General features: G+C 40.2%; 1 protein-coding gene across 2 annotated transcripts in view; it reads right to left on the bottom strand.

Moving 5' to 3' along the window:
- The window catches only part of LOC108235277 (ERC protein 2), a 141,053-nt gene that overhangs the window by 116,234 nt on the left and 9,678 nt on the right, over positions 1–15,141 (bottom strand). Inside the window, exons 4-7 of one of the 2 annotated variants that reach the window (XM_037977067.1) lie at positions 8,211–8,255; positions 7,059–7,214; positions 3,847–3,936; positions 2,749–2,916 (exon numbers count right to left, since the gene is read on the bottom strand). In XM_037977067.1, the coding sequence (XP_037832995.1) occupies positions 2,749–2,916; positions 3,847–3,936; positions 7,059–7,214; positions 8,211–8,255 (459 nt within the window). The remainder of the gene's footprint in view (positions 1–2,748; positions 2,917–3,846; positions 3,937–7,058; positions 7,215–8,210; positions 8,256–15,141) is intronic. The other variant, XM_037977068.1, reaches the window with a different exon arrangement.

Here is a 15,141-nt window from a genome sequence, read left to right as displayed (position 1 = left end):
GCCAGTGCTTTAAGTAAGGCAAAAGGCATCATAAGGCTGTTGGCAAATTTTGAAAGAGATGTGACTTAAGCTGAAACTAGAATGTGCAGCAAACGAGAGGACTGAGAGGAGAAGAGTGAGAATGGCTGAATGACTGACAGGCAGAAGAGGAATGCAGGTCCATGTTTGGCCTACTAACACACACTAAAGAGCTCTACTCATCCTCTGGTTTGCCCACTTAGTCGATGAAACCCGAGTCATCCTCAAGTGGGGTAAAATGCCACTTCAAAAGCAGGAAAAATTACTTGAGACCGGAGATGAGAGTTGAGTAATCAGAACTGAAAGCAAATGTTTTTGGGGGTTTTTTTGTTGGGTTTTTATGGGTGTGTTTATGGTTTCCTATGTGCAGCTGTGCATTTGTGGTAATCTGGATTTGATTACGGCTCTTCTGTAGCTGTCTATGAGAAGTGAGAGGACAAGCGACAAGATAAAATGATGCACCCTAAATCAAGAACATTTTAGTCAATTATTCCAAACCCTATGATATTTAATGGAATTTATTTGATGTAACAAAATAAATCCCCAAGATGTTTCATTGGTGTTTTCTCAGCAAATACTAAACTACTTGCATCAGGTCAAACAGCTCTTGAGCGCTCTTATTTTCAGACAATAACTACTTGAGCAGACTAAAGTGTTACCACTCAGCAGAAATGGGTGTGGAACATGGAACAGGTTTATTTTATCTACTTATACAAATAAGTTTTTTTTGTTTTTCTTTTTGGTTTTATTTGAAAAGACCCTACTCACAATAAAGCCTTCAAAGTCTGGAGAAAAGTATGATGATAACAATGGCTAAATGCATTTTTATCCTACAGCCAAATCAAATTAAATTAGCATAGCTTTTATTAGTTCAACAGTATGATTACTGTGCGCAATCTACTGCCAGTGTATTAATATTAATACACAAAAATGGAGCCAAATGGCAAAAGAAAGTTAAAATAAAAGAAAATGTACAATAACTATATTCGCCATTATACCTAATTTGTTTTAGATGTTCTTATTAGGCTAACTAGGAGGAAAGCAGGGTTAGAGATGGCTCTGAAACATTTGCTTTAACATGAGAAACCCATGTTTAACCTCTTTAAGAAACAATGTCTTTTTCTCCTTTCACAATAAAAATCGTTGTTTCACAAAGTCCAGACACACTTGCTTTGTTACACTTTTTAAAAGGTTCCACATTTATATGTACCAAATACGTTTGGTTAGATTAATGAAATTAAACACCTGGTGAGAGTAAAAACAAATGCATATTTTTTGCAGTAAATACAGCACATATAAAACGTTTTTTATTCTTAAACTTCACTATGTGTCCCATGGTGGTCGAGACAATTTGTTCCTTTGGTTGAGGAACATGACTTTCAATTAAGACTTCTAGGAACAAAAAACAGCTGCCTAAATCTCTGTAAAACCTGCTGAGTAAAGACATGGACAGAAAGTTGTAATTTTTAATCAACAATATGTGTTTATACAATTCTTGTCTTAAAAATATTGTGTTTAATAGGACATCCCGTCTTATTTTTTTTCCCACACTCTATGTTAGATCTCAGAATAAAAAAAAAATCTGTAACACACGTGTGCTATTGCCACTATTTGAGCAGTCTTTAAACAGTAATTGAGATCAGGACTGCAAACAACTTCAAACTTGGCCTTTATTTTATTCTCAACCACATAGCTGTAAAAATGTTTGACTGTATCTTGCAGGGTGGATCAACTAAATCTATCCACAGACATAATGACACAAAAAATGCTTCCTAAAGCACTCAAAATACTTTTATAATAGTTCTGATACCATAGATGTCCCCAAGAACATATTTTGCCATGATGATGGAGAAAAACACACTTGCTGTTGGGTCTAGTAAACATGGACGCACACAAAACCACCCACTGAAAAGCAATTCCTTTAAGTATGATGTATTCAGCTAACAGCCAGAGCCAAAATTCTTTGCACATGTAAGGACAATTAGGCCTAATTTTGGCTCAAATTGCTTCCTGTAATGATGAGTGGACATACTTAACAGGTCACTCTCATGTGCCAAACACAGACATCAAAAGTATCAGTTCCAAGTCTCAGGAATGATGGAGAAAAATGCTAAATGCTCTCACACATACAATATACATACTCTACATGCACACTTGAACCGCTCACAGTCCACTTTCATAGCCTAAGATCAGTGATGAAATCATTAGAGCAAAAGAGCTTAAAAATACCTTCAAACATGAAAACAAGCTGCCAGCTTTTTTTCAGCCTGCTCACTGACCCACCCACATGTACGAACCTGCTGGTGGACTAACAGCCACACACGTAGATAGTTTTCCACCCACCTCAATGCCCATTAGAGAAGCAGAAAGAAAAAAGAAGCCAAGTCAGAAAAAGACACGATTGTGCTCACATGCACAATTGCCTTTTATCAGAAAACAAATGTACCGAAAGATCATCTAAAGAAAAAAAGTATGCGGCTGTGATAAACCTTTCTTATTCTATAAAGAACATTTCTCCAGTTTCTGTTGACAAAATTCAATTTGAATAATATGGTTCAAGTACAACAGGTGACACAAAAGATATTAAAATACAGAAGAGAACAAAACGCATTTAAATACAGCATCCTGCAGTTTCCAATATTGTCACAAATAATTTAAACTGTTCCTTTGCATTACAACCTTTTTTTAGCATTACACTACATTTTTGTGCATGAATCTGCACACTCTTACCTCTGTCTGCAGGGTATTGGCTCGTTGATCCTTGGCACTGAGAGACTCTTTCAGCACCTCAATGTGTTGCTTGCAGTCGGAGTTCTGATTGGTCAAAGCATCTAGTTTGGTCTGCAGGGCCTGCATCTCTGACTCCTTCTTGTTCAGTTCCTGCTTCAGCTGCTCTATCTGATAAATCACACACAGAGAGAGATTTTTTTCTATAAAAATATGTCAGTCACTGATGATTGACTGATGATTGCTTTATTTTTTTATTTTTTAACAACACATAAACTCAAACAACAGAACAGTGTCATTTCAAATAGTCATTTTCATCATCATATTGCAGTTTGTCTTTGTTCTCAGTAAAAATGTTTTATCTGGGAAAAATCTGACATGTTTCTGATGTTGAGAACTTTGGCATATTGTATGATTCAGTTATTACAATCTAAATATGTCATTTATGTGGTCATGCATTTAACTGGAAAGGTTAAACACCGTAGTACTGAATCATCACCCAGCCCTGCAATATCAGTCTTCACTTTGAAATCCCAGGTCAATTGTCTGGACACACCAAGCTAAACAGCCAAAAAAGAAGAAAATCATGTGGGGAGACAGACTGATTGTTTTAAGGAAAACCATAGAGCCTAACAGAAAACCACACAGGAAATCAAATGCACTAACAATGGGAAGGTTCTGTACTCGAGATAGGTATGTACAGTAGATTGGAATTTGTCTACTGGTGCCAAAAATGCACAGAGTTAAATTGAAGAGATATTCTTCAAATTGAATGAGCAGGCCCGACCTCATAAAAGAGGAAACTCTAACTGGATCAGAGCATGGCCAAAAAAACATGTCACACCGTCAGCCCAAAAAAAAGTAGAACGGGAGGGGGGAAAAATAGGAGACAGCAGGCAAGATTGTGAGGCAGAATCAAAAAATGATCAAAAAGGAGAGATGAGGGAGAGAATAGAGGGGACAAAATGAGTCAGGACGTAAACAAGCAGTGGACTTAACATGTTTTTAGCAAACATTAAAATAAAAAAAAAAGGAACAAAGACTTTAAACATTACAAGGTGATGACAAATGAGAGAGGAGACAGACTAATGAGATGGGTACTTCTGCTTGTTCTGTGATCCAAGGTTGGGTGGAGGGGAGGAAGGTGGGAGCTGGTCTGATGGAAGACACACATGGTGACAATGCCTGCTCCTACAGGGACACAGAGACAAGAGGACAGCAAGCCACGAAACTAAAGCACTGCTTCTGTGCACAGCCACATTCTTTTACACTTTATTTTTACACGTTGTAACGCTAAATTCTCAATGAACACCATTACCTTTTTCTGGTAACCGTCTACCATTCCGTGTTCAGAAGCCATTTTCTACTGTTTGGGTAGATCAAAGTTCAGAATGGAAACCAGAGAGGACAGAGATGCTGCCCTCTCCGGTTTCACTAATGACAGTGGCACCTCAACACCAGTCACCACCACAGCTGAAAGACCAGGACCCCAAACACTTCAAGGATATAAAATGAATCTGTGCATAGCCATATGTGCGGTGACTTTCTGTTTCTGCGTGACTGTACGCAGAAAGATGAGACATGCGAGAGCGAGTCAGGGCCGTCGCTGTGATGTATATCGTGAGTGAGGAGAGAGCGCTTCTCCCTCTGTTTCTCTGTCGTTGTAGGCTCACATTCATCTGTCAGAGCCCCATTCATAAAAACATCTCTTTTATGATTGCATCTGGAACTTCCCTGATGCAATGACAAATGGGCCCTACAAAGAGCACTATTTAATGAGTTCATGTGAAAACGTGGAGAACTTTCCTTGGCCTCAGTCATCTCAGACATATGGACCAAAACTCTGTGGAACCTGAAACCTAATTCCAAACATGGGTTTTGACCATATGTTAAATGGACTGCTCTAACAAACAGAACACTTTATACTCTAAGTCACAGTTGTCCATTCAAACCCACATTCAGCAATGCTTTTCATGCAACATGTGCAGTTTTTTTAGAGGGACACACATACACTGATGACACATTAGAGGATAACATGAGGTCAAAGATTTTCCCCAAAGATGTTTCCATGATTTGATCTGTCCTATTCCCTGAGCCACCCAAACGTGTAAATGTGTCTATTTGAACGTGTGCATGTCAGTCCATACATTTGAGTACATATAAAAAAAACACCCTTGGAAGAGGAGTCTCGGTCAGGCCTTTCCAAAGATCTTTCCATCAGGCAAAGGTTCAGCAATATGCCAAGATGGTGTATTGAAAGCTGATAGTTCCTGCAGCTGCTCCGACAGACTAGCTACTGACACAGGCAGAAGAGTAGTGAAATTCTTTCCAAATTAGCATGCAGTGAAAATATATAACATCCTTACTGACAGGTTCCCGTGCACTTAATAATAATAATAATAATAAATTTTATTTGTAACGCACCTTATATTTCAAAGAAATCTCAAAGTGCTACAGAGATTAAAAGAAAAAGAAAAAAATAAAAATAATAATAATAGTAATAATAAAAATACAGAATAAATTGTAGGGCTTACAGTAGTACATCTTGCACCAAGTGATACCAAAACTAACAATTGAAACTAACAATTAAAACTAACAATTTAAAACAAAACTTACAGTTCTAAAAGGCCTGTTTAAAAAGGTGAGTCTTAAGACCTTTTTTAAAGGCCTCCACACCTTGTGGGGCTCTCAGGGACTCTGGAAGGGCATTCCAGAGTCGTGGAGCTACTGCCTGAAAAGCCCTATCCCCCATAGTGGCAAGTTTGGTCTTAGGTTGATGCAGGCAGTAAAAGGAGGTGGAGGAACGAAGCCTTCGAGAAGTAGCGTGCAATGAGAGGAGTTCACTAAGATAGGCAGGAGCAGCTCCATGGATGCATTGATAGGTGAGCAGACAGAGTTTGTAATGTATTCTATGTTTGATCGGTAGCCAATGAAGTGAATTAAGAACAGAAGTGATATGGTCGTATTTGCGCCTCCTCATCAGGACCCGGGCAGCACAGTTCTGAATGTGCTGGAGCTTTTGCAGGTTTTTACCAGAGGTCCCAAAGAGGAGGGCATTACAGTAGTCCAACCTTGATGAGATAAAGGCATGGATCAACCTCTCAGCATCCGGTTGGGAAAGGGAGGGGCGGAGTCTGGCGATGTTTTTAAGATGGAGGAAGGAGACTTTAGAAAGATGACGGATGTGGGAGTTGAAAGTGAGGTTAGAGTCAATCCTAACTCCAAGGTTTGTGACGGTGGTAGAAAAGGGAATATTAAGACCAAATATTGAGATACTACTGAGATTAGAGGACTGAGTTTGATGAGGGGTGCCAAGAAGGATGACATCCGTTTTATTACTGTTAAGTTGAAGAGAGTTGGCAGTCATCCATGCCTTTATCTCCTCTAAGCAAAGCTGAAGTGAAGACGGAAGAACTGTAGGAGAAGTGGAGTCCATTTTCATATACAGTTGTGTATCATCAGCATAGCAGTGAAAGGAGACCTTGTGTTTATTGATTATGTGACCTAGGGGGAGCATATAGATGGTGAAAAGGGTTGGCCCAAGGACTGACCCCTGTGGAACTCCACAAGTCACAGTATGAGTTGAAGATTTAGACTGACCCAAGGAAACATATTCAGTTCTATTGGTGAGATATGAATGAAACCATTTAAGTGCTGTACCCGAAAGTCCAATTTCTGACTGTAGCCTGTTGAGAAGGATGGTGTGATTCACTGTGTCGAAAGCAGCCGACAGGTCAAGGAGGAGGAGAAGAGATGGTGAGCCCTGGTCTGCAGTCATGAGAAGGTCGTTCATTACGCGAACCAGAGCTGTCTCTGTACTGTGAGCGGAACGGAAGCCAGACTGAAACTTTTCGTAGAAGTTATGGATGTGAAGATGTTGATGAAGTTGGGCTGCCACAACTTTTTCCAGAACTTTGGATATAAACGGTAAATTTGAAACAGGTCTGTAATGGGCAAGAATATTGGGGTCAAGTGAGGGTTTTTTCAGATAAGGGTGGATGACTGCAGTTTTAAGAGATGGGGGAACCTGACTGGCCCGCAAAGACTGATTAATAATGGTTGTGATTAATGGGCAAATGGCTGTAATATTAGACTTAAGTAATGCTGTGGGGAGAGGGTCTAGCACGCAGGTGGAAGTTTTCATGCTTTTTACGATCTTCTCCACGTCTGACTGGGTGACAACGGAGAAAGCTGAAAATGTGTTACTTTGCATGAGGAGAGTTATATCAACTTGAGATTCACTTGTTATTTAACATGCATCAGTCAGATCATGCAGCTTGATGTTGACTTGGTTGCATGCAGAGATATTCTACCTTAGTTTTCATGAACTTAGAGTGGCTCTTGTAGACCTCCACCTGCTTGAGATCCTCCTGCCTCTCATCTGGGTGCAACAGGCCGCTGGTTTTTAGCATCTGGACCTCATCTTCTAAGTCTCTGATGTTTCTTTCCAGGGAGGAGATCTTGGTGTCCTGCACCGGCAACAGCAGGCAGGCAAATAGGTCAGCAAAGAGCTGCTTAAAAATCTAAACCTCAGGGCTAAAACAAAGGCCTGTGTACTATTAACAAGACAACTGGACGCTGACATCTCAGTCCGTATACAATTTAATGCAAAATGCACAAAAAAAGCGATCAGCCCCCCAAAAATAAAATGATCAGCAATATGAGTTGCATCTAACTCTTGACACTGATTAAACTTGTATACAAAGACAAAAACAGAAAGTATAATTCACAAAATGTCTCTTGTATCTAGTTTTAACTTATTATGTACAATTCAGTCAATTATTCTTTGACTGAATTGTTTAAAAAAACAGGTCAAAAATTAAAGTTTTTTTTTTCTTTTCTTTTTTTTGTATGTACAGTGGAATGGAAGGATCTGTCATGGACAAGTCCTGAGGTTGTTTAGTTGCATGGAATCAGACATGTGTTAAAAGCTCAACCTTGGAAAAGAAGAGAAAGGCAATTAAATAACTGGAAGCAGATTGCACAATGCCATCAGCACAAACCACAAGCAACATGTAAGCATCTGACCACTATTAGATCATCTGACATCAGATCTGCCAAGCACATGCTGCTGCACACACACATAGATCAAGTAGAAATGCAAGAAGGTGCATCTCTATCACACACACACACAAAGGTGTCTGGGACACAGATTTTTAAAGGATACTCAGAAGAACAAGGCAAAGACAAGTCATTATTTCTGTAAACGAAGTCATGTTTGTAATAAATTATTGCCACCTAGAGGAGAGAAAGAATGGTACAACTAATGAAAATAAACAACTAATTATCAAAATTAACACTTGGGGCTGGAAAGATTGTGCATAACAAAAGGAAAACTTCAAATACACAGACGCAATGCACTATTTATGCAATTGATGAAACAAAGAGTTTAAAACTAATAAAGCAAAACAGTAGCCTATGCTGAAATAACAGAAAGACCAAGACATGAGCTCTCAGTACAGTACCTGCCAGATAACATCAGGATCAAAACAGAAAGGGGGGGTCGTGTTCTGCAATAACAAAGCAGAAGTTTGCACCTCTTATAAAATGCAACAGTACAAACGGAAAAAAACATCAAATACTACATGCTCAAAATGCAATGAATATAAAGAATGTTCTCATCGATATTGAGCAATCAAAACACAGGGGTTTTTTGTAAACTGTGGCGTGCCAAATTATGTTTCTGTTTCTGTTTTACTCTCCCTCACAAAAAGCCAAATCTGTCATGTAGTTCTGTTTGTTTGTTTGTTTGTTTTTAATCTGCTAATTAATTCAGTCAGACTTAATTTGGCCTCTTTCATCCTTTTAACGCTGCAGGGCATTTTTGCTTGAGACATGTGCAATTTGTTAATAGGCAGGCAAATCACAAAAATATATGCACAAAAAAAAAAAAACAACAACTGTGGTTTTACTGCAAAGCTGCCATTTTTGGAACAAATATTTGTTGAATGTACAGTGAATGTGTGTGTGAATGAGGTGCGTGCATGTGTGTAAGGGCGGAGGGGGTAGGATTACACAGAGACACGTGTGGAGTCAACTGCATTTTTCACAGCCCTAACGGCTTCAAAGGGTTGAGATGAGAGTGAAAGCTTCCATATGTGACATTTGCAACAAATTGAATAAGTGCTCAACTCTGCATGGGCCAATAATGGACTTTACTCGGGGCGTGACTGCCATGCAGATGGTACGTCACAAGAAGACAATGTCTGCTCAATGGTTTATGCATGTACTGTCTTTTTGTGTTTGAGTTTCTGCTGCTGCTAAAACGACAGTGGGGCTTATGAATAATTAAAACTTGTTGATACTGCTGAAAAAAAGAACAGAACATCACTGTGACATGTACCACAAGCCAACTTCATGGCAACTCCAATTTCACATCCAACTTCAGTTAGGTTGGATGGGAAATATAAGAAGTACAGTGATAACCAGAAATACAGTAGAAAGATTTTTGTAAAACATTACCTATCTGAAACCCATTCTTAGTCCTACCTTCATATCAATGACAGTTTGCAGAGCTCTGGTCTTAGCCGGATCAGTCTGGAGCTGGTTTCGGCGATGGAGCTCCGGAGGAGGAACACGGTAAAAATAAGCCTGGCGGCTCATCATCTTTAGCACTTTCTAACACCCACAGCTTTGACTCACTTTGTCTCACTGGCTTCTTCTTTTTCACTCCATTGTTCTTAAGCTTTCTGAGAGAATTCTACAAAATCCACAAGTGTGCATCCAGAAACAGTGAACAAAATTTCCTCCTAGGATCTTCAGGCTGGTTCCTGATCTGAGAGTGTCCCAAGGATGTTTTCTTTTTCTAAAAGCAGGCACTGGCGTCTGTTTTCTCTGCCCTCGTTTTTTTTTTTCTATTCTTTTGTCTCTATTCACAAGCAGGTAATTCAGCTTTAGATTGTAACAGTCTGTCTCTATCACACTTCCAGCTTGAATATTTCGATGTCTTATCTCCCACTTCTTTTCACTGTCTCTCTTACAGATGTCTCTGGCATGCCAAAGCTTCTCCTTAGCAACGCGTTCTGCCAGCACATGCGCTAAGCTTTGTCTATTAAATAATTAATAGTAGCTCTGACCTACAGCGATGCCCACACAAAAGCAAGCGCACGTTCAAGCCATGCAAACACACACACACACACACACACATAACAGATTCTGGCACAAAGAAAGTTGTTGTGAAAACAGCCCGCTACTTTTTCTGCTCTATCTAGTCATCAACGCAGTGGTTTAACTTCAAACTGCGTCACCAGTATCCCATTATTCATTTGTCATGAACTGTGACTATCTGCTGCTGAAACAGCTATCACGTTTCTCTGAAGGTGTAAGTTTGTGATTGTAGATAATGTGGCAAAAAAAAAAGTACAAAGCTGTGTCCAGTTCTGAATGTATTCAAATGCTAATTTGCCAGGAGAGTAAGAGCAACGTTCTTCTTTTGAAACGGCCATGTGTACACCAACGCAGCCAAATGTATTCACAGCCAGACACGACCCAGCACAACCGCAGCCCCGCTGGGGAACCTCGGCTGCGGCGATGAGGGAGGGGCGCTTTCTCTAGAGACACCCGTATTGATGCAAAGAACCGTTCTTTCACACTCGTGTTTGTCTTTACTGAAACCCAAAGTCTCCTCAAACTAAACAGAAACATTATAAGTTGCAGGTGATGAAACGTCGACACAAAGGTTTTTAGCGATGAGACAAAAGCAGCCTCGTTCACGGTGGGAGGGCAAAGTGGGGATTGCTCGTTACAGCTGCAAGTCTTATTCAGCAAAGGGTTGGAAATAAAACACACATGTAAAACCAAACTAGAAGGAATTTCAGGAAAGCCGAAAATGAAATGAAATGCTGGCATTCCTTAGACTAACAAAGTTCAACAAACAAAGAACATAAAAATCTTGTACAGTCATCAACATGGAATGATTTTTCACTTTTCTTTTTCTGGTTGTGCAACTGAGTTGAAATGAGAGGAGACAGGGGCATTATCCTCTTGTTCATGTCAGCTGTGGATAAGGAAGGATTACTGCTGTCAGAATGTGCCTCCTACAGATTGGCATTCCCATTACTGCAACAGAACTAATCTTCTCCTGACCAAATGTGTACTAATGTGCCACTCTGAGCGGGGTTTGACCACCCTATGCCTGTCTGTCTTTTTGTGGCCTGTGCACATTCTTCTGTCCCTTTGAAAAGGGCTGTTTATGAACTCTTTATCAACAGCAGTTCAACAGCAATTCTTAAAACTGTTGTGTCTCTCAGCAGGGGGAAATTAAGTCATGCAAGAGAGCGCGTCATCAAAGACCGTCCTCTCTGCTCCACATGTGTCAAGACTGAGCATATGGAATGAATAGGGTCAAATATAACTCGAAAGTGATAGGTCCCACCATCCTGGCTGAAGGACACGGTCAAAAGGTTCAATTCTAGCCTCGAGGCAGTGGTGTTGTGTGCACCATACACAAACAAGAGTGAGCAGTGTTATGTTCTCCTGGTTTGGGTAGTGGATTAGGAGGAGAAACAAAAGATGGCCGACTTGTGTGAAAGTCAAGGACAGCCCATGTAAAAATCTAAATTTTTATAAATAAATTAATTTTAAAAGATGAAACAAATGTGAAGTGGAAAACAAACTTGAAATAAATTGAAAATAGGCTGAAGGACCGATGAAAATGAAGATTATTCCCCTGCTTCTAACAGGGTGAACCACAATAAATAAAATTTAAAAACTAAAAAAAAGCAGTAAAACAAGAAATAACCGCACTTAGTCAATTGCTGCGGCTAATACGTACAGCACATGCCGAACACAAGAAAATAATGAACACACCCACAATTAGAAAAAGAAAACAGATCTCTATAGCACAACACACACAGATCCAAAATACATACACATTCATCAATCACATTCCTACTTCTTCTCCCTCGGTCAACAGAAAAGGAAACTCATTTGTTCACCAGAAAAGTGAACTGGTCAATTGGCTCAGGGGCTTAAACAAGATTTTAACAAGATGAATGGAAAACCAGAGCAAATCTAAACCTTTCTGAGAAACAGAAAACCTGGGGAGATTTGAGGTGTCTAATGTTTTAATAAAGATTTACGCTCAAATATTTTGGAAAATTAAAACAATCCTCCATAGGTCCTAAACGTTACCTGAGAGGAGCTTCATTAGCAAAGACTGAACACAGTCAACCAGCAAGGAGAAGGAATGTACAAGCTGAAAGAAAAGTGAGGAGAAAATAAGATTGGGTTGACATGACATTCCAGTTTTGACAATTTGGTAGTAGAAAGTTTTAAAAAGCTACATTTCTGAAGTTTTATCAGTGTTTAAAGAAAGAGCAGATAGCAAGGAAGCTGCCAAAACGACCAAGAGGTGGACTAAAGCCAGGAAACCCGTAAGTACTTGCGCTTATGTTTTAGCATCAGAACAATACACTTGGCATTACTGATCCCACACTGAGTGAGATGTCTTTACGCAAAAGAGGAATCCTAACTCTATTTGAAGCCCCCACAGACCATATGACAACATCACTTGTATTATATGCAAGAATATATAAATGCCAAAGTAGACGTCTGACTGTAAGGATGATGTGTGTGTGCGAGTGTGTGTAGGCATTTGGCAGCAGGTCAGGGCTGGGCAGAAACAGTCCATTGGTGCAGCTGTTATTATTAGGTCTATAGGGACTTGGTGGCTGGGGAGAGTCAATTAGGCCCAGATTTATGCCTCTCAGCATGTATGTGCGTGTGTTTGTGTGTCCCATCACACAGAACTTTGGTTTGCCTGCAGGTAATCAACACAGCAGCTAAACTCTGACAGGACAGCACCCCTTTGTGGTCATTTTTGGTACTACAACCATTTCCAGTTCCAAGTAAACACTATAGCTGCTCCACATGTGTCATATATATATATATATATGTGTGTGTGTGTGTGTGTGTGTGTGTGTGTGTGTAAACCATTCGTTTTCATCTGATACTGATTATTCAAGTGTACCCATCCAAACAGCAACAGGCTGACAAAGATGTGCGGATGTTACTTGGTAGGTCAGTGTACCAAAGCAAGGCTGACAGCTGACAAAGCTGGGCAGGAAACACAAGTGCGAGTGCACCACTAGACACCCCATCCCCCGACAACATACATCAGTAGGTGAAGAAGTGATGGAGTGGGCTCTACACACTATCATACATGCTGCACATCCGCAGACCATACATAAACACAGACAGACGGTTCAAGTGATTTCACATCTGGCTGTGGTCTGTTAGTCCTGAATGGCACAACAAAGGAGGCAAAGATATAAAAGTCTGTGCATTTTCACACATCACATATCTTGAGCCGTGCTTACATAAAAAATGACCTAAACACTTATTTAGGGTTACCATTTGGTTTTTTTTTTTAATGCCATCAAGGAAAATATAAAAAATCCAGACGTCATGTCATCTCAGCCATGTTTTAAGAACAAATAGAAGACATGGCAAACTGAAAATAGAGGCATTTATGAAAACAAGCTGGCTCATTTACAAGACAGCAAAAGGGTACAGTAATGAAAAGCAGTTGGGCTATTCAGAAAACTAAACGAAGTGCCCTCCCTAATAGAGGCAAATGCTGCACAAAACTCTCTCTGCCTTGCATTCACCACGACATGTGCAAGTGTAACACATACACAAAAGGAATAGGCCTTTACCGGAAGTAGGGTTGTTGTGCACAGAAATTCTTCAAACAAACCAGCTTTTTTTTTAATTCTGTACCAGCAACAAACTTCTGAAGTGTCCATAAACCCCTTTGAGGTTTTCAAAGAATACAAAGAAACTTTTTGAAGAAACCTAAATGTTTTCATTCCTAAATGCTACATTCCAAAGTGTCAGACATGGTTATAATGCGTATAATTTAAATGTTCTCTTTTACATACATGTGTGTGAGACATCTGTATGAGACTCCATCACCCACCTCACAGAAGAGACCAGAGGGAGACTCGAGGGGGGGGGGAAATGAAAGAACAACATTCCCCTCTCTTTTCAATCAGGGAGGTCAGAGTGTTTTCACTCATTAATCATACATTAATATTCAGATAAACACAGCTTGTTTTTCTTTTTTAGGAAAATAGAACCTTTCTCCCATTTCTCCCTCTCCCTCAGACAGACCTCTCACACCCGGCCGCCCCCTCCTCCGAAGCGTACAGGCTCGGGTTAAGCTGTCAGATGGTTAAAAATAGCGTGTGCGAACAGGTACTCGCCTCTTACACACAGAGCACGGTTTGGTCCCATACATTAGACACAGACACATGCAGACACTCATTAAACGCCTGCATTAGCATGAGCTGAACCAACCAGACTTCTCTTTTGACAAAAGCGCCTCGGTGGCCAAACACTCGGCATTGGGTGGATATCCCAGCAGCCACCGGCAACTCCTGAAAGGGAGTTTTCTCGTGTGAAATGCTAAGCCGAAAGGCTCCAGATGTGTTTGCAAGCACACTAACACACACACTTACTTTGAGTGAACCCAGAGAGGGCGATATAAGGCCAGAAAAACAGGAACATTATGGCATAAACAATATTAGGGAACACACACAAATATAGAGGTAGGGAAATTAAAGGCTAAGAAGATTTAGAAGTTAAAAATAGATAAGGCAGGAGTGAGGAGCTACTGCCGGCCCTCACAGCAGTGGATACAGATACACCTGGGCTGCAGCACCACCCACTGAACTGATAGTCTCCAATAAAAACAGCTTAAAAGAAAAATAAAAAATTAAATAAATAGAGCCTACCGTACAATGTTGCTTTTTTTTGATAGGCTGCAATACAATCCCAGATTTTTTAATCTCCATCTCATTTCACTGTGGAACAAGCTGCTCACATGCCACATGTAGTAAGATGCCAAATGCAAACAGACAACTGGCAAACGATCAACAGCTATGTGAGCACGTGGAACACACCATACACACACAAACACACACACACACACACACACACACACACACACACACACACACACCAGCAGAGCGAGATTGTAAAACCGCATGGCTGAACACAAGCTTAGTGTTAGCTCTCAGTATGTTAATCTGGCCCATTGATAAGGCCTGCTAAGATGCTTTCTACTCCTGCTCTCTACCTAAAACAGACAAAATAACAGGTGCATACAAAGACACTAAGACATGCACAGCCAAATGTTTACACTGATATATACAGGGGTGGAAATTAAAAATGTTGTCCACCAGCCATAGAGGCTGGTGGACAAAATTGCAAAAGTTACCAGGGGGAACCAAATATTTCAGCCGTCTGAAATAATCGGTTCCCCCTCTAAAACATGGGACAAAAATAATTTACCAAAAAGTCCTTAACTGTGTTTATTCCTCTCATCATGGACAACAAGTCCTGTGAATTTGGAGACATTTGTTCTTTTTTTGCAAAAGTTACCAGGGGGGA

Source organism: Kryptolebias marmoratus, linkage group LG8, assembly GCF_001649575.2.
Source record: "Kryptolebias marmoratus isolate JLee-2015 linkage group LG8, ASM164957v2, whole genome shotgun sequence".
Lineage (NCBI taxonomy): Eukaryota > Metazoa > Chordata > Actinopteri > Cyprinodontiformes > Rivulidae > Kryptolebias > Kryptolebias marmoratus.
The sequence above is the reverse complement of the archived record's forward strand: the minus strand, read 5'-3'. Positions and strand labels throughout refer to the sequence as shown.